The 24,880-nt window shown below is 46.5% G+C and overlaps 1 protein-coding gene across 14 annotated transcripts in view; it reads left to right on the top strand.

Annotated features, from left to right (window-relative positions):
* LOC126527418 (uncharacterized) overlaps window positions 1–24,880 on the top strand; it is a 476,501-nt gene that overhangs the window by 228,278 nt on the left and 223,343 nt on the right. For 10 of the 14 annotated variants that reach the window (XM_055068432.2, XM_055068434.2, XM_055068436.2 and 7 more), the window contains exons 10-11: window positions 1,406–2,041; window positions 10,986–11,086. In XM_055068432.2, the coding sequence (XP_054924407.1) occupies window positions 1,406–2,041; window positions 10,986–11,086 (737 nt within the window). The remainder of the gene's footprint in view (window positions 1–1,405; window positions 2,042–10,985; window positions 11,087–24,880) is intronic. The other 4 variants (XM_072284423.1, XM_055068439.2, XM_055068435.2 and 1 more) reach the window with 3 other exon arrangements.

Raw genomic sequence — 24,880 nt, 5'->3', positions numbered from 1 at the left:
AGAAGTTAATAAGAGAAAATTGAACAAGTCTGCTACAAAGAAGTGAAAAAAATCAGCATTGGAAGCAGCCAAGTAAGGAGAAAGAAGTGACGTGAAGTGAACGGGACCAGAGCGGTCATTGAGCAGGTAGTGTTGAGCTACAGAGAAGTGAAGATGTCGGATAATTGAAAAATTGAACAAGTCTGCTATATAGAAGTGAAGAGTTTGTCAATATGGTGTTGCTATACTTTTGCAATGCCAATCACATTAACAGCATTCAGTTTGAAATGGGTTTGGCCACAATTTTTTATTACATTATGCCTTAGAAATATAAAGTCGGAAGGCTTATGTGAATTCCCGAAGTTGGTGACATCATACGGAGGTCGTTTTTTTTTCTTGGAGAAGTATAGCTCAGCAGTAATATGTTAGATGGACCTTACTAATACAGTGTATTGTGTAAGAATGTGGGACTTAGTTGAACTTGAAAGCCGTATTCTTTCCCAAGCAGTCAACCACTTATGAGCCTTAAGAATCCGTACATTCTAGAAAAAGAAGTTACACAGAAACTCCTTTTGAAGTTGTCTTAGTATGTGTACGCATTGTGCCACTTGCTCACCTCCATGCAGCCCGGTGTCATTATCGAGGTTATGAAACTTGATCTGATCAGCATAAACGACAGTGTTGCGGCGACACGAACTGCTGCGAACGGCGGCTCAAGGTGAAGTCATGAGGCAAGCAAACTACTGCAGGTGGTGGTGCCAGGTGTGCTGATGAAGTTCTGATCATTATAAGCCATTATCACTCTTCAGTGCTTTATCCATCCGCATCGAACCATTCTCAACCTTGGCCCAACCATACTCTGGCGGCTGCTGCATATGGCGCGGCTGCGCGGGCCCCTATCTTGAAAGCGATCTGCGATGGGGACACAGTGTGGGTAGTACCAATAGCTTCATGCATGCTGTGTTCTCACCGCTTAGTTTTGTTGAAGCAAGAGGCAGCATCAAGGTCCATTCGCTCACTGCTGCATGCCCTATCTTGAAAGCAATCGTCTTATGGAACAGACAGATGGACGGATGTTTCTTGCTCATTGGGTAGCCATAGAAATGCTTATGCATATAAAAATTGGCATGTTCAACTAGAGACCTTTGTAATGAAGGGACACTTAAGAGCAGCTATAAATGAGTGGTAAGGTTTTCTTTCAAAATTTCATTTGAAAGAAAAGCCGTTGATTATCTCTGGAGAAAGGATTTTCTCTGGCTGTTTTGACATGATTTCCTTTAGAATGCCCTTATTGTCGGATGTCCTTTCTGGCTTAACACCCATGATAAGCGTTTTGCTATTCCACAAGCATAATCTGCTAATACGGCTTATGTTGAAGGCTTTGGTACACCACAAAAGTGCAGCAGCGAAGACATCTCTGTTGAAGGCGCAGGTTTCAGCACCACCCCCCCAGCCGGCACCCAGTGGAGCAGCATCGACGGACGCTCAGCTGCCGCCGCAGGTAGGAGGTCATGTGCACCCCCCACCGCTGAACGAGCTTCCTCGATTGGTGCAGCTGGTCAGGGGCAGCCCCCAGAGCCCCACCATCCTTGTGTCCCCTCCGCGATCATTTACGCCGATCCCAGCGTGCGTTGCCAATGGTGACGTGTTTGCACCAAGTGCGTTTGAGCTGCTGCCGCCACCTGCGCGCCGCAACTCGCGCCAGCTGGTGGCGTCTGCACGTTCGTTGTCAGCTGGTGACCTCAGCATCATCAGTGTGGTCTCTGCTGCACTGGAACCTCGTGGGAAAGTCGGGGCATCACTGGACACTGAACGCCTTGAAGCGGCGCTGCTGGGGCGTGAAATGGAGCAGTCATTTCGTGCATCAGGCCGCCGAATCATGGCACAGGGCGTGACAACCATTGCCAGCGTGCGTGGCGGCAGTCTTGTGCGGAGCACCTTTTCGGCAGAGGCGGCGAGCCGCAAGCTTTCAGTGCCGGATCCTCCGCCAGCATCGGCAGTGCCCCTGGCCCGTCCTGCCTCATGCCACCAGCTGAGCTCCGTCCTGGCAGGCAGTGCCAAGGTAGTGGCGGGGATGCGGCGCGCCGGTGGCGGCTTATTTTCTCCCATGGCTGTCGCTGCACGGCTTTGTGTCCAAGGATGAGCATGTCCCGCTTTCTTTGTCCTCTGTCTGGGAAGCTTCACTGCAGCATGCGACTGGACTCTCTCGCTCTCTCTCTCTGTCTGTCTCCCTCAAACACTGGCCGTCCAGACTCCGCACACGCCCATGTTGATCATAGTTGCATACACTTCGAATCCATGCAGCAGCCCACGTATTACAGTACACTGGCTAGGGCTTGGCAAGCACCCCATAAAACCGATAAATATACTGTCCAGATTGTTCAGAACTCCCACGGGTTGCCACGTGCTTATGATAACTGGTGGTAACCGATGAAAAACAGAGGGCTGTGTAGAAAGGCAACAGTGAGGTGCCTTGCAGATGCGCCATAATCAACATCACCATGGAAACAATCATCGAAGGCAATGTTGGAGTGGCAAAGCCTAGACGCGTGCCGAGTAGAAACCAACGAAAGGATGTCCTCACAGCCCCTTTGTTCATTTACTGCGCATGGAAATTTGCTCTCAGTGTGGCTGGTCTTTCTGGTACCAGTGCTGTGAAAAGTGATCAAAAGATTGCTTTCGTGCATGTAGCATTTTTTGTCCGTTCAGCTTGTTTGAGCGGTGATCAGTGGCATTAGCTGAGATGCCAAACTCTTGAGCTAAGAATGTGATGCATCGCTGGACATAGCATTATGGATGGTGTACCACAAAGCGTATGTGTGTTGCAGTTTTGGGAGGCCTAATGCAAGTGCATGTTGCAACAGGTGCCCCCTGAATGCACATCCCAAGTATGTGCTGGTGCTTTAGACCAGCACACACTTTCAACTATGTGTTCGGTTTGACTACTGCTCTGGTGCTGTAAATGAACAAAAAATAATAGAAGTTTCATTGATGATATAGTTAATTTTTTTATTTCTTAGAATTCTACACCTTTGGGGTAGATCATAATTGAATGCTTTGCATTTTATGTAGCTGGTTGTGATGAATTCAATAGCACACTCAGTATGCAATGTTCTCATGCTGATTTTAATGTGCTACACACCCTGGTGGATGGGGCAAGCTTGACAAGATCGTGTAGAAGCATTGTTTGAAAGATAAGGGCACAAAAAGAGGACATAATATGGAACTTGTGCCTTGCATCATTCTATGTCGGCACTCTTCTTTACCAACATACTAAGCCACCTAGTAGCAGGAGACTCCTGCATAAGTAAACCACTAGTGTTGCTTTGAAAAAAAGAGCATGGTTGCTAGGCAACCTTGTGTACTTCGATTTTTTGAGTGTGCCCTATCTGGCATTTCTCATTCTGCGTCTGTGCTGCTTTGTTTTTCTTACCTTATATATTTTAGCCAATGTGAATAGATCCACAGCTGCTATTCAGTGCTTATATTGTGTCTTTTACTTGTGTCCTATCCAAAAACTGCTTACTATAAACAACAAGATTGCATTGTATATAGTGTAATGTGAGCACAGGAGGACAGCAGAAGTATACACGCAGCCAGTGGTCATATATAAGCCAATTTGGCAGCTGAAGGTGTCTGGCGAGATGGAAAGAAACATAGGGCACACATCATGAAATTAACTTAGCCAGCAGTTGATTGTTGGTAAACATTGATAATGCAGCTGCCTTCCTATCTCTATTCATACATGCCTGTTTGTGCAACTTGTTGTGAGCTACATTGCTTTGATATGAAGTGATTTGTTTCAACTGCTAACGAGCGAACTGTCTAGTGCAAGGGCCATCACCTTGCGACCCAGAGTAATGAACATCTATGGGAGCTTTTGAGGAAGATGTTTGAGGATTTCATTTTCTTGCTTGATTGATGTTCATCCGCATTGATTATATGGCCTTTGATGGCCAAAAGGTTAGATGCCCAGGCTGGGGTTGTACATATTTATCAACCACCTACTGCAAAATGTCAGGTGTTAGTAGCACAGTGTTATCCCTGTTGTCTTGCCTGCTGTATATATTTGTGCTCCACTACATATTGCTCTGCTGTGGCTACAAGTTGCAGAACCAATACTTTAAACAAACAAATGTGTGACGGTGCTTTCTATTCTATATAATCAAGTATGCTTTTCTAGAGACTTAAGTGCATGTAGCACTTTTTAAATGCTTTATTGATTTGATACACATATAGGTAAATGCTAAAAATATTGCATACAATTCAGACAAGGGTCTCGTAGTCATGCATGGTACTGGCATGTTACAGGTATAAATGTAGGTGCACTGTGGTCCTCATCCCTTTAGTTGCATGTAGTACCAGGCCATAGATGACCAGAGGTTTTTTCACCTTTTGCTGTGAATGTCCATCACATGCAGCACTCTTCCTTGACACTGCACAAATTTCATTGGGAAGAACATTCATGGTTTGATGGCCTTCGAATGGTTTAATTACACTAAAGTTGAGGTTAGATAGCAGTATGGCCTAATGAACTGATAAGCAGTACAGTTTCTTGCCTTCCGCAACAAAGTGAATCATTTGTCCTCAGTGCAAAATCCGAAAATGGCTGTGACATCTCTCAGAACCTGTTCTATAATACTCTGCCAAATTCCTAGCAGTTCTATGCAGAGGCTTTCAAAGCCTTATGTTGTAACTTATAATAACTTGTAAAATTGCCTTAATCAGTTTGCAAAGTCAAGGAGTTAGATCAGAAATATTGGTAAATCAAGGTTTGCACAATAAAGCCATGCAAATAGTTTTTTTTACAGAACCACTAGCTAATGTCCTGAATAATCACCCTTAATTAAGGCTGCTATGAAAATTTTGTTGATAGTTGTGTTATTAGCATACTTATGCAGTAATTTCTTATAGCTGCAAGAGCAATGTTGATTGAAGGACAGGTGCCATCATTTGAGCAAGTGAACGATTGGCAAAGCGCCAGTGCAGCCTTTGATGTTTTGGATCCAGCAAGGCGTCTGGGACTTGCTTTCTTCTGCCAGAGCAAGCCATGATGAAATGGCTATGTAGGAAGTTTTCACGTCTTGTGCATTGACATGGCGTGGCCTGGAGTAAACGTCACAATACTAATGTGCTAACCACCTAAATGGGACCTTTCTGTAGATTGTGGTGCATGCCATTGGGAGAAGTCCTCACCACAGCCCTATGGTGGGCATTTTAATTGTGCTGGTCCTCATGTAATGGGCAAAGGCATGAAAGCACCTTAGCCAGCCTGCAGTATACTAATGCATGCAAACCACCAGTGCCTTGGCTGCTATGCTAAACTTGTCATGGAGCGATTAATCTTTGAAATTAACCCTGGTATGGAGGTGACGGTGTTCTGCTGCTGAGCTCGTGTGTCCACAGCATTCTGATAGCCTCAATGTTGCTTTGATTCCCATCAATCGCTAAGCTTACTAACAAGCCAGGAGCAGTGTTTGGCATGTTGCCTTCTTTGCTGCAGTATGGTTGAAACATAAATCCTTCAACGTCAGTATACTTTAGGAACCCCCTGCATATCCAGTGCATTGTGCTACTCTGGGCCAACAGCTACAGGCTGTTCAACATGGAACATTGCTTTAACAGAAAATTTATGGTGCAAACTAAGTGACAGGAAACACAAAAAAGACAGGATAGGACTTGTGTGTTTCCTGTCACTTATTTTGGGCTACAACTCTTTCATTAAAGCTATGCACCAACTTGCCCAACATTATATTCTGCTTGAACACTGCTTGCTTATGACTACTGCGCCGCAGTGATGAGGCCTTTGTTAACTGGGCTTTCAAAGCTATCACTGCACTATCACGAGGTGGCAGGAAGCATGTACTGCTGCCCTTTGAAACACACTGTTAGGCGTGCACCAGATAGAAGGGCACATGCAATCAACTCAGTCAAACCAGCACTTCTCAAAAAGGAACTTTGTCCCCTCCAAATTCAAAAATCCTATCCTAACACACTACAAGCCAGTCAAAATAGCTTTTATTATGGAAAAATTAGCAACAGTGGCTGCAGAGCATGCCACAAATCGGAGAGCTTGCTCTGATTCATGAAGGCAGCTAGAATCGAGTGGGCTGGGACACGCTGCTTATTCTAGAAAGTCTTCTTACAGTAAGAGTTCCTCCAGAGCCTGCCTGTCTACTCGGAAATCCTGCACATGGCTATGCATAAGTGGCCACTGAGGTAAGGCGCAACTACAGGAGAGAAGCTCTCTGTGATAGCTGCTTGATTGTACAGTCAAACCCACTTTTGAGGATGCCAGTTTTAACAATATCGTTACGGGGATGTTGGGAGTGTAGACAGACTGTATTTACAATATATATACAACCAGAGTCAATGTGGTAAAGATAGCTGACCAGCAACAACATGTAGCAGCCAGTGTCTCACAATCTTCTTTCTTTCTGTTCTTTTATCCTTCCATAACAATATTATCGGTTATAACAATGAGAAGCTGCTATGCCACCAACTTTCGTATGTTTTCTGTGGTGAAATAGCCCACTTACTGCAACCTCCTTGCCTCATTATTGGTTATAACAATGAAGTCTGGCTACTGGACCTCTGTACCAAATGGTAATGGAATACGAAATGCTTGAAAAGAAAAACAAAGAAAGAAATTCAATTCACTGCACCCTCACCCGCTGCTCCAATGGCCGCCGCATGCTCATACAGTAGAACATGTTTTCCAGCCTTCACCGCATTGCCAGCCTCTCGCGCCTCTCCCATCACCCTTCCATGCTGCGCCACCCTCCGAAACGCGAATTGTCCACGCCACCTGCACTGACAGCGCTGCTCCCAGATTGCTTGCTTGCCCCTCATTCCGTGCAGTTCTGCCAACGGATTAAGCTGCTCCTCATGCACATCTTTGTTAGTTGCATCGTTCCTGGCCACATAGTTTCTCCGCTTCATTTGACTCGCCACCGAAACGAAAGTTGGCCTGTGCACCTGCTGATCATTGGCAATGCACGACATTGCCGTTGAAAAGAAAGCACACTGTTATAGATTTGGAAACGGAGTACAGTGTCGTGAAGGACTACAAAGACGGTAAAATAGTGTGTGACTTGGTGAAGAAATACAGACTATCGCAACTGACATTTGCTCGGCAGAGAAGTTCAACAAATGAAACTGCTCGGTATACAACGGGCACAAACACGTTCGACAAGGTGTCTGTAAGGAAGTGGAAGAGGCCCTCTATGAGTGGTTTCTCAGTGTCCATGCCATGAACCTGCCTATCAGCGAACCAATTCTGGCCACGAAGGCAAAGCAGTTTGCCCTACTCACCAACAATGTGGACTTGCAGCAAGGTGGCAGTTGGATACGTTGCTTCAAAGAAAGGCACGTCATTGTTTACAAGCCGTCGCCGGCGAGGGAGCTTCGCTTGATGTGGAGGTGAAGCAGAAGTGGATGGAGGAAATGCTACCCGCATCCTCGACAACTATGTTGACACTGACATAGATAATGGCAACGAAACAGGACTGTTGTTCCAAATGTTGCCTTCAAAACGCATGCACTCACAAGAGACATTTTTGACGGCGGCAAAAACAGCGAGCTGCGCCTCACTTTGTTTTTGTGTGCCAACATGGATAAGAACGACAAGTGCCTCACATTTGTCATTGAGAAATAAAAAAATTCCTGCTGCTTCCACAGTGCTGCCAGGATCCCGGTATTCCTCCTTCACAACTCCCAAGGCGTGGATGATGCGAGAACTTTTTCGGGAATGGCTCTTGGATTTCAACCAACGTATCAAGCGATCTAAGAGGAAGGCTCATCCTAAATAATTGTACTGCCCACAAGTCCATACCTAAGCTTTTAAGTGTGGAAGTGTTTTCCTACTGCCGAACACAATGGCAGGCTTGTAGCCCATGGACGCTGGTGTGATCACCAATTTCAAGGTCACATATCGTCGCTGCATTCTCAACAAGTTAGTCTTGTTGGCAGACGTGGCCACACAGACAAGCAGGGAGCAACCAGACTTGTGAAGATCAATCTATTGATGGCCATGGTGCATGGTTCGAAGTAAGTGCTTCTACAGTGAGGAACTGCTTTAGGAAAGCGTGCTTTGTCTGAGACAGCAGTGACTTGTACAAAGCCTTCAGAGCTCCACTAATAAAGTGATGCCTTAACTTATGTCCACAGTTGACAAGGATGCTTCAGGTCTCTTAAGTGTTTCTACATGCAGACGATAGATTGGAAACATCAGAACTTGCAACTGATTAGGTGATCTTCGTGAATGCACTTGCATTGGATATTGACAGTGACAGCGACGGCTGCAGCAATGGCACAATAGGGCAGGCTGCGTCACTATTGTACTCACAGGAGGCCCTGCAGTTGATTCAGTCCCTCAGGCGCTTCGTTATTGCTAGGGACCTTCTGCAGCCCTACATGGAGCACCTGGATGCTTTAGAGAAGGATGTCAGCAAGCTTTGCGTAAAACAAGCAAAGCTGACGAACATGCGGTTTTCTCAGGCAATCCAGTAAGAAGTATGTGGCTAGATGCTTGTGGTGATTTTGCCCCAGCATTTCTTTTGGATTTCTCAAGCTGACAGGCTGCTGTGGCAACCTTCTCGCATCTTTAAGGCCTCTTTTGTAGCCACCAAAGTGATGCCTCAGTGGAACTTGCATGTCACTTGCCACCCATGACCCTTCCTTGAAGTTATAGCAATCCATTCTGGAATGGCAATAGCCGTGGCTTTTTACATGTGATCAGAGTACGCAGGAAGCTCAGTTGAACAGTGAAACGAGTCAACACAATCAGCAGGCGGATGAACGAAGACAGTGGGGAGGAGCACTTGCCTCCCCCCACCATTATAGTTTTCTCACAGCACTTTTGCCATCCCCCTATTTTGCTCTTTTCATGTAACCTGGTTATAACAATGATTGGTTATAACAATGGAATTTTCGGGGCACTTGAATATTGTTATAAGTAGGTTCAACTGTATGTGCAATAATTGAGTTACCACAAACATTTCTTGAAAAATGACACCTGCTACTTGGGCTCAGTGGGCAGGTTTATTTCCTAGCACCTACATTCCAACGAGAGTAGACGCCTGCTAAACACTGCAGGCTGCCACAATTACTAGTGTACATCTGCTGTTGCATTGGGATGTTCATTCCTGTTAATCAACGTGATCACCTTCAAGGAAGCAACTATGGCATCCATGTTGACTACCAGCGTGAGTTGCAGCCCACACAGATAGTGTGGCAGTGTGGTAGTTCTGTATTTATTTGAATCAAAGTGCTCCTTCTTCATGACTTTCAAAGTGATGAAGATTCGAAGCAAGCAAAAACAAGACAGATGAGCACGAGTGCACCATCAGTACTTGCCCTTGTGTTGAGGTACCTGCTCCTCACGATATCAAATAGGAAGGGGGGACGGGGGCAATTTTCGTTGTTGCTGTGATGTTCTGTGTAAAATCAAAGTGTGGTATGAATGAGTAGCCCATGTGCCGTGTGCTGCAGGTGCGAGGATTGAAAGTGTGCGAGGGTGAGTTGAGTAGTGGCTTGATGTGCGCCCCATATTGGAGGTCACGTGACCAAGCACACACTAAAGGAAGATGAGCATGCGGCTGCTCAAGCTCGGCCATGGTGGTGCATGGCATCCGTTCGCATGGCTAAACGCATTTACAGCCTGCGTGCTGTATTTTGGAGGTTATCTGCTGCAGGTTCAAAAGGCGAGTCAAGATGACTGGTTTCTTCCTATGCTCCTAGTGTTGCAGGTTGCGTAATCTAAGTTTTGGGGATGTGGTGAAGTGAATGGCAGCACGAAGCCTTCGCTCCCCAGTGCCGCTGTTCATCTCACCAGTGGTGTGACAGTGAGTGCTCACTGTCATACAATGAGATCTGATCATTTAGTGTGTGCGCGACACCAGCTCAAGTTCATATACTTTACAAATTTGGGCTCCTTTCATTGTTTTATGAATGTTGCATCAAGTTTTACAGAAAATTATTATTTCCGCAAAATTTTCTCCTTTTGTTGCTCTCCACACCTTCCATTGGAAGATAGCGAAAAGGCACTGGAGAAGTACTTGCTTCAGACCAATTCCTGAAACAGGTGAAATCAGCAGCAGCAATATCGCTGAAAAAGTAACTGTGATCTTAAAAACGTTATGTTGCTTGTTAGTCTTTGTAGTTTCAACTTTGGTGCTGCTTGTGTGATGCATCTAAAGGTAAGTCATCGTTAATAAGGGGTGTTTGTATCCCACAAAAGGCGTGTGCACAAAGCAAGGTAAAAAAAAGAAATGTGTGCTATTCTCCACCTCCCCCCTCTGAATCATGTTCATAAGATTTTTGTGAAATTTGAAGTTCACAGATTGGTAGGGATGCAAACTAACCATTCCAACTGCCAAGCCGCTTCTTGGGGACAACCCTGATAGGAACACAGATGATTTCCCACATTATCGTTTCCCTGCCTTAGCCACTGTTTCGAAGAAGCACAAGTGTGACTTGATTGGTCCCGATCACATTTTATGAGTGCATTTGACTTTCACTACTGCTGCAAGCATTGCAGTAACATTAGAGTTAATGCTGCGCCCAAAGTACTCGATGCACTATTTTTACAACAGGACTAATTACTGTTGGAGCTTGTGACCAGCATGACCTTTTCTAGTGCACAGCATACTATTTTGTTCCCTTGCAAATATGAAATTAGGCCTTTGAAAGTCGCAGAAATGATTTCTGGCAATGTTGAAGTAGATGCAGCCAGTTGTATGGTTCTGATGAATAATGTGAAAGGTGTTCTTGCTTATGTGTGTACCAATTTTCAAAGCCTGATTGTTGTCAAAAAATCTTGATTTTGTTCATAGACTGTATTTAGCCAGCTGGAACATTTGTAAAAATTTGTTACTCGCTTTGTTGGGCCTCTTTGTGGTGGAAAACCTTTGTAGTGCCAGTGCGGAGCCAGACTGGTAGCATGAGCCAAAGTTCAATTCATGTTTCTCTGTAATAACGCACATGCATTGTTGATTGACCTGCAGGATGAACTCCTGCCTTTGGCCCATGACACGGAAACCGTGCAGCCCTTCTGTCAACCCACACTCATTTCTTCTCAGCTCTATGATGACCTGCGTGGCGACAGGTAGGGGCACTTTGACAGTGCACTATGTAGGATTAGCTCCTTTTGCATTTGCTTTTTAAAATGGGAATAGCTGAACGTGGCTAGTCGGTGCACTGAGATGATCTTGCATTTCCTTTCAGGCTTGGTCCCGTATTACATTCAGAGAAAAATTGATGTGCCAAGGTTGTCCAGAGCTTATGAACTTGGGGCAGAAGTGCCAATGAAGGGCACACCTGGCTCATAAGTAAGGGAAGATTTTAGGAATTTTCAAGAACTATATTTAGTGGGGGTGTGCAAATATCAAAATTTTCTAACTTGAATTAAATACAAATACTTAGCATCAAAATCGGATCGAATATTGTGCATGCATTTATTAGCAAGTTTATTTATTTTAACATTTTGGAACACAGCAGTTAATATTGTCATTGGTAAAAAAATTAATAGAAAGCCATTATACAAAAAGATTGTGTATTTAGCTTATGTTAGCTTTGAAAAGTTGAGTAATTTCCGCTAGTTGTCCGTTCTCACCAACCTGTGGCTTATTGTACTGCATCAATTTCTTGTAAACTCAAAGCCATTTGACCCTGTACAAGCTGTCACTTGTCACAGTTGCTTTTAAGCAGGATTGAGGGTGGAATCTGTAAAGGAGTGCACCTTTGCTGTTTGCAAACCGGTGCCTCTTGCTACACAGAGGCTGGCTTTCCTGCGAAGCTTAGACATCCAGTGGCTAAGCGGGTTCTACAGGTGAAATTTTGCCAGCAGCGTGAAATTATCGCAAAATTCAACACAATATCAAACACACTTTCTTAGATTAGACAGAAATAAATGCTAAGAACCATGTTTGTTCATGCACAGCCAGCAATATATTCGATTTGTTTAGACTATTCGTATCCAATCGAATATTCGAAAATTTTCGAATACCTATTTTCGAATTGAACATGAATACTAAAAATATAATGTTCGACATTATATTATTATTATTCAACATTTTTGGATATTCGCACCCCCTAGTATTTACGCTTCAAATTAAAGCATTTGTTTAGTGTTTTAAACTTAAGGTTTCATAATTTTTTCAGTGAAATCTACCATGAATCCTTGTAAGCTCATATTTACTTAATCCAACTATTTTGGTACAGTGGATGCTTAGTGTATTGTAAAACCACTCAGGAATGGATGCACTTGTGTTGTCTGTTTATGCAGCACAAATGCAGCTTTTCACAAATGTCCACCAACACTTGCTGGTTGGTTTGGCATGATTGCATATTGCCGCTAGGTGTAACATGCCAGCGCTGAGCAAGAAGTGACGCGCGCTCGGCAAGAGGTGGGTGCTGAAGAAGAAGCAGAGGCTAAGGGCGCCGGCTTGAGTTTTGTGTACGCCATCTTGTACAACTGTCTGTCTCGCCGACGCCGGGTAGATCTTCAACTGTCTTTTCGTGACAAAACTGGCTGAGGTGTGGGGTACAGTTCATCCGATGCCACAAACCCCTCCTGGTAGCAGGAGTACCAGCCCTGTACTAGTGGACACCCCTGTTCACCAGGCCAGCAGGAGAATCCGAGGATTACCTCTGGAGCTTGATCACCTCTCCGCAACAACATCGACGCCCCCACGGACCAGTATGGAAGGAACATCGACGTCTCTATCGACCATTATGCAAGGTACAGCCACAACGGCAACTCAGAGTGCCGAAAGTGTTCCACGAGGATGTCTTTGAGGATGTAGAAGACTGGTTAACCCAGTTTGAGCACGTTGCTGAGATAAACAAATGGAGCGACGCAGCGAAGTTGAGAAATGTCCACTTCAGCTTGGAGGACGGTGCTCGCACTTGGTACAAAAACCGAGAAGGGCTCCTCAAATCGTGGCTTGAGTTCTGCCGTGCCTTGCTGGAGACATACACCAATGCTGATTGTCGCGAACGAGCCAAACGGACGCTCCAATCCCACATTCATCTGCCGAATGAGAGCGTGACGTCGTACATAAAGAATATGATGCGCCTCTTCCGTCAGGTGGACCCTACCATGCCAGAGGAAAAGGAGCTGCGCCTTCTTATGCGGGGAGTTAAAGAACAGCTATTTGCTGACCTGGTTCGAAGCCCGCCGAAGACTGTGGGTGAATTCTTAACCAAAGCCACCACAATGGAAAAGATGCTACACCATCGCTCAGTTTTCTATGTAAGGCAAATGCACGTTACTTCACCTTCGGACCAGCGCTCAGCTACGTATGACAGGCACGTGAATGCTGCTTCACTGTGTGGGGGTTCCACTCTGCGTGCGGCTAGGGCTGAAGGCGAGCTCCGGATCTAGCCCCACGCAGTAGCTTCGTGGTACTCCCAACCCGTAGCGCGGGAATCGCGGCTACGCCGGGTTCGGACGAATAAGGCAACCAGCGGTGTCAACGGTAACAACGTTTATTGCTATTAGCAATAGCGAACACTCGCAGAGGGACGTCCTCTCCGTAATAGTAATAAATAGTCTGGCCTCGTTGCCCGGGATAGTCAGGCAACGTGGTCACTCACGGGTAGCAGCAGGTACTCCAGTCCGGCAGGTTATGGGTCCGGCCTCAGAGAGAGAGGGTCTCCCCCGGTCGCGCTGTTTTGTACCTTTCTAGCTGGGCGAGGGGAATGTCCTCCTCGCCTGTCAGCTGCCTGCCCGCGAGTCGCGGAGGAAGGGCGCGTGCGCGTCGCGAGAGCGAGGGAGAATCGGGAGAGGGCATAGTGCGCCTCTCCCCCGTCTATGCCGGCTCTCGACGCGACGGCGCGGGGGAAGATGGGCGCGTGTGCTCCCCACAACTGATGGACGCGGTTGCCTTTGGAAACCTGGACGTTCTCTGAGACCTTATCCGCCCTGTCGTTCGTGATGAGCTTCAACGGTTCAGCTGCCTGCCTCAGCGCATGCTGGGTTCCATTTCTGCCCTCATGAGAAGTGAAGGGCAGTAAGTGATCCAAGGTCCCGTCCCAAGCAGCAATGCGCCGCCTGTGACAGCACAGTTGCAGCGACCGTCGTATGCGGATGTTTTGGGGCGAATCCCTGTCTGCGCTCTGACCCATTTGATCCCCGCCACGTCTTACACCGCGTCATACGTACCGCCGCTCCCATCAGTGAAACCGATCCAACGTATGGAGGATCGGCACCCGCTCGAAAGGAAATCTGACGTTTGGCGTACCCTGGACAGAAGGCCTCTGTGCTATCACTCTGGAGAAGCCGGTCACGTATACCGCGAGTGCCCATACCGCCGCCTCGGACTGCAAGGTTTTGCCGCGGATTCACCAAGGCCCAGATATGGCGAAAGGCCTACGACGATTGAACAGTACCTGAGCCAGCAGGGTATGCCACTGTTCCCATGGCGGCAGTCGCGCTTGCCGTCCCCCAGGCGATCTTCCCCAGCTCCTAGAAGCCCTCCAATGGCAGCGCAGGGACGATCGCCAAGCCCTTGCCGGGAAAACTAAGAACAGCGACCTCTGGGGGCGAGGCCGCTGATAATCGCCCTTCCGAAGACCTCCCATCGACGCAAGCACGATCTATTCAGCACAATTCAACAACGACAGCAGCCGAACTCAGCGACACACTCTCGCTAGACATACCGGTTGTGCTCAACGGCCGCCACGTTAGTGCGTTATTGGACACGCGTGCCGACTACTCAATCAAGGTATCACGCCTTGGTCTGGAACGCAAATTCGTACTGCTGGCGGGCATGTCGTAACACCATTGGGCATGTGCACAGTCAGAGTAGAAATTTGTAGGTGTGTGTTTCCAGCCAGCTGCCTTATACTCCGCGATTGTTCTCGGGACCTCATCTTGGGCGTCGACTTTCTGCGAGAGTATGGTACCGTTATAGACCTCCGGGAGCACACAGTAACTTTTTCGACAGATCGAGCAGCGAACAGTTGCAACAATTGCCGACGTAACATGCTTCGGGTTTACACTGACAGTGTAACTTTACCACCACACGCAAGTGTCCTGGTAGCGGTCGTATGCGACGATCTGCGTGACGGCGAAGCCGTTGCAGAGGGTAATTCCTCCCTTATGCTGACTCATGGTGTATGTGCAGCCCGCAGTCTCATTATGCTTCGAGATGGACATTCTGCACTCCTCGTGACAAACTTCAGCCAGGAACATCGGCACCTGTTTCGTCGTACTACTATCGCTTTTGCTGAGCCCATAGCAGCATTGCTGAATGCTTTGCGTCTGTGACAAAGGACAACCCAGCTCAGACACTCAGCAATATCGACATCAATTCAGACCTTTCGGAGGAAAAGCAAAAAGCGCTGCGCGAGTTGCTACTTCGGTTCAAGGAGTGCTTCGCATCTACTTTTAAGATACACCAGATGCCCATCACGAGACACCGAATAATCACGTATGGCGAGTCTCGTCCCATACGACAACTGCCTTATCGCATATCGGCAAAAGAGTGCAACATGATTAATGCACAAGTGAAAGAAATGCTTGACGATGACGTCATACAAACATCCCAAAGCCCTTGGTCGTTGCCGGTGGTCCTTGTCAAAAAGAAAGACGGAACGCTTCGGTTCTGTGTTGACTATAGAAAGTTGAATAACGTCACAAAGAAAGATGTTTATCCGCTTCCACAGATCGATGATTCGTTAGATCAGCTGCGGCGAACCAGGTATTTTTCATCCATAGATTTGAAGAGTGGATATTGGCAAATCGAAGTTGACTAACGAGATTGCCAAAAAACGGCCTTTGTTACCCCGGATGGATTGTACGAATTTAAAGTACTTCCATTTGGCCTGTGTTCTGCACCAGCCAGATTCCAGAGAATGACGGACACTGTTCTGACGGGTCTGAAGTGGCACAGTTGTTTAGTTTACTTAGATGTTGTCGTGTTATCTGCGACCTTCAAAGAACATCTGAAGCGTTTAGAGGCGGTGCTTGAGGCGCTCCGCTCCACTAATCTCGCACTAAAGCCAGAAAAGTGTCACTTCGGTTACGAAGAATTGAAGTTTCTCGGGTATGTCGTGAACGCTGACGGTGTCCAGCCTGACCCAGACAAAACATCTGCTGTTGCTGCTTTTCCGACTCCTCGTGACAAGAAAGCAGTACGCCGTTTTCTTGGTCTGTGTGCCTACTATCATCGCTTCATTGCTAATTTCTCCCGGATCGCCGAACCACTCATACACCTCACGCGAGAAGACACACCCTTCGTTTGGACGGATGAGCAGGATGCAGCTTTCACCGAGTTACGGCAGTGCCTGCAGAAATCACCCGTTCTTGCTCACCTTGACGAGGACGCTGACACTGAGGTGCATACCGACACAAGCAACATCGGTCTTGGCGCTGTTCTCGTTCAACACCAGGAAGGCGTCAAGCGAGTGATCGCTTACGCCAATCGCACCCTTTCACGCGCCGAAATCAACTACTCCACTTCCGAGAAAGAGTGTCTAGCGGTTGTGTGGGCCATCATGAAATTTCGGCCTTATCTCTACGGTCGCCCTTTCAAGGTGGTGACAGACCACCATTCCTTGTGTTGGTTAGCCAACTTACGAGACCCGTCCGGGCGACTTGCTCGATGGAGTCTCCGTCTGCAGGAGTTCAATGTTACCATCGTCTACAAATCGGGCCGCAAACACGAAGATGCGGACACGTTGTCGCGCGCTCCCGTCAAAACTTGCGATAAGGACATGGACGAAGACGGCGCATTCCTTGGGGCCCTCACCGCATCTGACCTGACCACACGGCACCGCGAGGACGCCGAAATACGCCCTCTCATCGATCACCTAGAAGGCAAGAATATTACAATCCCACGACACTTTTCTCGCAGTCTCTCGACATTCTGCCTCCGAAAGGGTGTCCTCTACAAGAAAAACTCGAGTGCCAGCGATCTATTGGTCGTACCTGCCACCCTCCGTGATGACATTCTCCTAGCCTGCCATGATGAGCCCACGTCTGGACACTTGGGATTTTCACATACTCTTGCAACAGTGCGCCAGACGTACTACTGGCCCAGACTTTCTACCACGGTGAAGCGTTACGTGCAAAGCTGCCGTGAGTGTCAACGCAGGAAATCACCGTCTGTGAATCCCGGGGGGTTACTCCAACCCATCACACCACCTAGCGCGCTGTTTGATCAAATCGGCATAGATCTTCTGGGACCCTTTCCCTTGTCAGCCAGTGGAAACAAGTGGATTATAGTCGCCACAGACTTCACGCTACGCCGAGACGAAAGCTGTACAACGTGCCACGGCCTACGAAGTTGCCCAGTTCTTTATCGATCAGATAGTCCTAAGACATGGTGCCCCATCACGTCATCACCGACAGAGGAACTGCCTTTACCGCGCAACTGATAGAGGACATATTCGAGCTGAGCTGCACGTAGCACTGCAAGGCCACTGCCTATCATCCGCAGACCAACGGACTGACGGAACGGCTAAACAGAACCATTGCTGACATGCTGTCTATGTATGTAGACGTCCAGCATAAAACATGGGATCAAGTCCTATCGTACGTTACATTCGCGTACAACACCGCCATTCAGGAAACAACACGATTCACACCGTTCCGTCTTGTCAACGGGCGTGAGGTCCAGACCACGCTAGACACAATGCTCCCGAACGACACCGACGCATCACTTACTTCCAACACCAAGCAACTTACTCAACACGCAGAGGAAGCTCATCAACTCGCGCGCGTACACATCACGACGCAGCAGAGTACAGACGCATGACACTACAACCTTCGACATCGGCAAGTCGAGCACCAGACAGGTGACCAAGTCTGGGTGTGAACTCCAATCCGTCGCCAGAGGTTGTCTGAGAAGCTGCTTAGTAGATACTTTGGACCCTACAAAGTGATACGCCGCGTTAGTGAACTATGAGGTCATTCCCGACGATGCCGCATCGCCTCGGCGTCGACAGCACCACTCTGAGATAGTGCATGTTATTCGCCTCAAACCGTATTTCATGCGTTAAGGCGGCGCCAACCCGATCTCATACGATTTCCACACTTCCACTTTCTTTTAGTAAGCATCGTAGTCGATGCTTTTCTTTTGGCGGGGGGATAATGCCGCTAGGTGTCACGTGCCAGCGCTGAGAAAGAAGTGACTGGAACGCGCGCTCGGCAAGAGGTGGGCGCTGAAGAAAAAGAAGCAGAGGCTGAGGGCGCCGGCTTGAGTTTTGTGTACGCCATCTTGTACAACTGTCTGTCTCACCGACGCCGGGTAGATCTTCAACTGTCTTTTCGTGACAAAATCTTATACAGCACGTACAAACAATGGATGGAGGACATTAAAGGACAAGGGCTTGGGTTTCGATTGAGGGTCGACAGGACAATGCATTACATGGGCTGTTAAAAACACTGTTTTCACTGTGATATTGAAATGACGACAAGAACTTCGGCGTGGCCAGGTGAGGGGCAACCGTCGGGCTGCCCGAGCAAATAAAAGCCCAAGGTGTGGAGCACTGGGCAAAAGGAACGAACTGGATGCTTCCGAAGTTTGTAGCAAGACTCTTGGCCAGCCGCGTGATCCTTTATTGTATCTATTTATTTATTTTATTAATACTGTCGACCTTAAATTGAGAGTCGTAACAGTGAAGAGAAAATAGTCACGCACATAAAATTATGTGCAATGTATATCCGATCACATACATAGATTGGCACACCAAAATGAGATTGGTGATTCATGTATATACGCATGCAAAAGATGTTTAAATTTACTGACATCTTTCAGTACAGTAGCGCTTGGAAGATTATTCCACATTTCAATCACATCTGGGAAAAGTGAGTACCGAAATTTATCACTATGAGCTCCGTACGGTTGGATAATGTAATCGTGATTGGTTCATGGATTTCTTTTGACAGGAGCATGTAGATGACAGGTGCAAGTAGATCAATTTTGATTTGATGTGTACTATATGAAAGAGCACCTTTATTCTGTACTTCTTTAGTAACTAAAGAAGATCTAAGTTACAAGACCATAACATCAGCGTCACTGAGTCCGTCCTCAGGTGGCTCGAATAAATAAAACGTGCCGCCAATCTTTGAAGTTTTTCCAACTTACTTTTTAAGTGTCACTTCATGGGGACTCCAAATAACCAATGAATATTCAAGTACCAGTTTAATGAGAGCTTTATAGCAATGGTTTTTATATGACTAGATTCATGCTTTTGCTTTCTTCTCAAAAAGTATAACTTTTGATAGGCAGCCACACGAACATTATCTATTTACTGGTTCCATGCCAATTTTTACATTATTGTGAATCCTAACTAGTTAAAATGACACGCTTTCACTAACAGGTATGTGCCAATACTATAAGAGTATAGACAGTTTTCCTTTTACAGATATGTCTATATCTAGATTTTGAGTAATTTATTTCCATATTTCATTTCCACACCAGTCATCTAAATTCTGCAAACATTTGTTGATTTTTGCAACTGGCCATATTGGTTAGTAATTGTTGTATACATTAAACAGTTGCAGCAAGAAGCTTAAACTGAACATTTTTGTCTGTCAGGCTGCTGATGTCATTGATAGAGAGTAGAAGTAACAGTGGCCCCAATACTGAGCCCTGAGGCACTCCTGAAAGTATGGCTAGTGGACTAGATGTATAACCATCTAATTTTACTACCTGCATGCAATTTGCCAAGTGTGCCTCAGTCCACTTCAATATAAGTTCATGGATCCCTGCATTGCATAACTTGAAGATTAATTTGGTATCTAAAACAGTGAGGTCGCGGTGACATAGGAGTTACACAAGGTGGTCAGTCAGACGAAAGTGCTGGCACAAACAGAAGTGAAACCAAAACTGGTATGTACATTGTTACACAATACAGAACTCTCTCTTCCCACTGATGGCCGGCTGCTCCTTTTCACCACTTCCCCAATTAAAATGAAAGGTTTCTCGGCCCTGCTTTGCTCTTTTCCCCATCCCGCCCATATGAGGCACTACGGAATGGCCATTAAAGCATTGTAAATCAAACATGACCCACGATCATGCTGTTAACTTTACAGTCTACTTGGCTTCGAAGTTTAGATTATCAATGTTTTATTAAAAATTGGCAAAAATTGAAAATTTTAAGAAAACGAGACTATCAAGTTTACAACTCTGTCTTTCGGCAACGAGAAATGATATCACAATTCTGTGAATTGCACCTAAAGTACACCTAAAGCATACAAAATTGATATGTTACACATGAGTCTAAAAAAAAATTTAGTAATATGGAAATACAGCTTTTGCCGAACCCTTGTAAATAATTTAAAAACTTCACATAAAATGTAAAATGACATATAAGTTTGTCCGCTTTAATGGTCTAATGGTTGCCTTTTACAGAAGTGCGATATATGTTCTTGATGCAGAGCTATGGATTTGTAAACGTCGTGCTTCTATTTTTTTTTCAAACTGTCGAATATTTGAAAATCTTCTTAACGAAATTCAGGCCCTAAATCGAAATTCCGCTTCCAACAGTCAGTATAATTTAACTGTTTCTCTCAAATGCAACAAACTTCATTAAAATTGGTCCAGGGGTTATCTCAGAAAAACGTTTTTGCGTTTTACATGTATTTGAATAGGCCACGTCGAAGTGGGGCCCAAACTACAGCTTCCTCTTAAATTGTATCCGACTATAGTAGAGTTTTTTTAATTAGCTCTGAAAGAAATATACTGAAATATATATTGGCGGAACAATCACAGTTGTTTTGGATCCCTCGTTTACTGCTCTAACAAGTGCCACAACCGACTCGTATTGTTATTTGGGAAGTTACGTAACAATGCGTGCCTGCCAGTCACGTACAACTGCGTATGGCGCAGGAATCTACCATTCTACACGTACTGCGCCCACCGCTGAAGGTTAGAAAAACATCTACACAAGCACGGCAGAGAAGTGGCAACGTTAAGCGGCTCGAATGATAACTGTAGAAGCTGTAACTGGTAACTGTAGAAGCGTCATTCAGAACACACGGAATTGTCCTCCACTTCCGGCGGCGTTTTCTCTACTTCCTTTTTAAACAAAAAGATGTTGATCCGTAAATATTTTCATAAACAACGGTTACATTTGTTAATTTTCGCTTTTCCTTCCTGTTTGGCTGCTGCCTTGGCTCTCTTCCTTAGTAGATCGCTTAATTTCTCAAATCCTTGCGACTATTGTTTCCAGTTGGCAATTTTGCACGAAAAAAGCTGTAGAATTAGGGAAAAACCAGACGAGTTAACGGGTGACAGTCATATTGCCTATGAGTTTAAGGGTTATTGCAGGGATTGATGATGGATGCTGTCTCGCATCATTTTATTTTCCACCTTATCGAACCCATATCACGGGTATATGGTTCCGAGGATCTGTCAGCATCGCGCGTGCTGTCACTTGAGGAAGTAATGAAACAAAAAGAAAAGTTAAAGGCAATTGGCATTTTCTCTGGCCGCAACTCATTCCACTTGCATACAGACCAGCTGACCACGAACTGAATCCGTTTCCTGGTCCCTGGATCAGTCTAAATGCAGAAGGTTGAATTTACAAAGCAACAACGACGGGCATGACCTTTGAATAGACGGTGACAACTAAATGCATCTCGTGTTAATCGCGCGGGCACCGAATTGATGAGGAAACTGGCTATCACATCCCAGGAGACGCCGATAACTGCCGCCATCCAAAAGGAGTGAGAAAGGCAGCAAAATGTTGACCGCCGAATAGTTGTCAAGCCTCAACATTGATTTGGCGGCGCTTTAAGAATATGTGTGAGAAATGGTGGTGTGGGTGGCAGGGGGGGGGGCAGGCCCCCCTGGGCCCCCCCTTGGGTACATGCCTGGTGTGTGCAATCCCCACATCGGCCCGACGGGACAAGGTCTGCAATGTGACAAAGTGCTCACTTTGTCACATTGGTTACTGTGTTAGCCAGGGCAGATTGTTTGCAGCGTGCTCAATGCTCATTTTGCACTGAAAATGAAGTGAAAAGCTTGCTTAGGGAGCATCGAGCATGAGGGGCTTCGAACTAAATGCAGTGAGACCTCAATATAATGAAGTAAGTAAAATCGGCAATTTGCTTCGCTATATCGAAATTTTGTTGTATTTAAATTCAACCTTTTATGCAAATAAGTATGATTGCTGATCAATTTTTCTTGCATGGAAAGGGGCCGCAGAGTTTTTCAAATTATTAGGCAGTCAAAAAAAGCAAATAAATGAGAAAACAATTCATTTTGATGAATTTGGGAGTCGGCGACAAATGATATGGTTCAATGCCACATCGGCGGTATCTTCACATAGGTGGTATGAATTAAGGGAAGCCAGCCATGCTTTCGGGTGCCCTCTTTCCCCCGGGGCTGATAGCGTTGCCCGCACTGGGACGAAGCTATCATGAAAAGCGCCAGCTGCGGGGAGCGAATGCTTGGTCTGTCTCTCGCTCCTAGTGGATCACCGAAATTTCGAGATTACGCAACCTGCAATATTAAATGCACGGTAAGGCAGCTTACATGGTGCCACGCTGTCTTGGCATGCCCACTTTTTGCACACGTGGCAGATTACCTCTAAAGCAGGGTGCGCAGCTGTGTATGCACTCAGTCACGCTTACAGCTATGCATAGCCACGGCCGAGATGTGTGCCAGATATCGAGACGTGTGCCAACTTAGCCCCCCCCCTCCCCCCCGCGCGAGCTTGAGCGCATTACTACGAGCTCGTTCCCCTCTTTCTCCTTCCCTTTGCTTGCATGGGAAAGCATCACTCGTGAAGCCACCATCTTCCTTATCTCACCCTAGCATGTTTTCACTCGCACCTAAAGCACACAGTACGCAGGGCACAATAAGATCTTCTCGCACTTGGACTTTATACGGAACATGATGTGGCTCCATTTCGGCGGTTGCTCTTGTTGCACCGCACGTGATTTGAGAGGTGCGTTTGCAAGCAGCCACTTGTAGTTCAATCATTTGATCATCTGCGTTCACAGAAGTTTCCATTTAGTATTGTCTTGGCATGCCTTTGCTGCGGAAGCAAAATTTCGTTATATTGAAATCGCACACAAACACACTTTGTTATATTGCGGTTCTAAATACATGGTGTTCTACAGCCAAGAAGTTATGAAAAGTTAAGCACTTTGTTATATGGAGAATCTCGTTATATTGAAGTTTGTTATATCAAGGTTTAAGTGTATTGCCACGCCCCTGTCTACATTGAGCCATGGAGGTGACGACAGAGACAATCTGCTCGAGAGTACGCGCAGGCTCAATATAAGAACACTGCATTCCCTATTCTCGGGTGTGCCTAGTAGAGACTGATAGGACAACCTGTGACAAATAACCTGTCACAATTAAAGTTCCCATTCCCAGTGAACCGCGTCACTGATGGAGGTGCTGGGTACTGCATTCATTGCGTGAACATCAGGACTCCTTTGAGCAGCCCTACATCCAGCCCAGTGAAACATCCCCACTTTGAGAGGCCTGTACACTGCGCAAGATGCCACCTGCAAGGTCTGAAGCCAAAATTCGGTATCCGTCAAGAGCGAGCACTGTCAACGACCACCTCTGGTGAAGGATGCATTGGCAAGCCCGACGCAGGTGACAGTTCCAAACCTTGGAATCCCCATGAGCTTTCACTGTGGCGCGCATGAAGATGTTGAAGATTGGCTGAACCAGTATGAATGCATTGCCAACTCCAATCACTGGTGTCCCGACCAGAAGCTCTCGAACATGTACTTCACCCTCAAAGGGAGCTCAAGAACATGGTTCATGAACCATGAGGGAAACATGACAAACTGGGACGAGTTTTGCTGTTGGTTACATGACGTCTTTGGAAGTACAAATCGACAGGATAACGCTCAACGCCTCCTTGAGTCGCATCGAAATGCCAAATGAGAGTGTCGCGATGTTTGCCACATTTGCTTTGCAGCGCAGATCCCAACGAGACCGAGCCAAAGAAGCTGAGTCATCTCGTGTGTGGCCTCAAGCTCCTTGCTCCTTGCTGGCCTTGCATGCAGCCCAACAACAACAGTGGACAAATTTGTTAGGGAGGCCACAGCAACCGAATGGGCGCTGCAGCAGCGTCACCAGCAATATGACCGGCACACTGACGAAGCATGTGCAAGAGCCACAGTACAGCCACTGACGTAAATTTTCTGTGCCAGTCGACAAGGGAGATTGTGTGCGAGGAGATTGCAGATGGAAAGCAAACCATGACGCCTAAAGATTTCACATTCACCTCCGTGGCTAAAGTTGTGCACCAGGAACTCTGACAACGCTTTGGATCTCCCAAACTGGAACTTAAACCATGCTTCGAGCAACGCTCATACAGCTGTGCTGACGTCCGTCGTCCACTGTCTGCTATACCGACGCAACCGTACCACCAGCACTCACCTGTCATAGCTTGGGCGTAGCGAGAGCCTTTTCGGCAACCTCGTAGGTTCGCAGGACCAATATAGGGTGCACCACCAATAGCCGACCATTGTGCTACAATTGTGGAGAACCACGGCACATCTTCCACTTCTGCCCTGATCGTCAGGCTGGCTACCAGGGAAATTAACCTGCTGCTATGCGCCATCAGCTTGATGAAAGCCATGGCTCCTTTGACGACAGCTTTACGGGACTACAAGTGAGCTCCTCTAATATCCAGTCACGGTCGCGTTCTCCAACTAGTTTTTCATCACTGAACAGCCGCAGTTTTGCTGACATATTGAAATTGAGATCTCCCAGCTCACAGCAGGAAAACTGAAAGCAGTGACCTTCGGGGGGAAGGTTGCATGCAATCGAATTGCTGAAAAGCCCCCAGTATTGCCAAGAATGCAGCATATCGACGACCTATCAGAGCAGAACGCTGCCATAATTGCTAGTGCCGGCCTCCCTGTAATCGTTGATGGACACGAAGTAATGGCTTTAGTTGACACTGGCGCTCA

This window comes from Dermacentor andersoni, chromosome 9, assembly GCF_023375885.2.
Source record: "Dermacentor andersoni chromosome 9, qqDerAnde1_hic_scaffold, whole genome shotgun sequence".
Classification (NCBI taxonomy): Eukaryota; Metazoa; Arthropoda; class Arachnida; order Ixodida; family Ixodidae; genus Dermacentor; species Dermacentor andersoni.
This window is presented reverse-complemented; position numbering and strand designations above follow the sequence as displayed.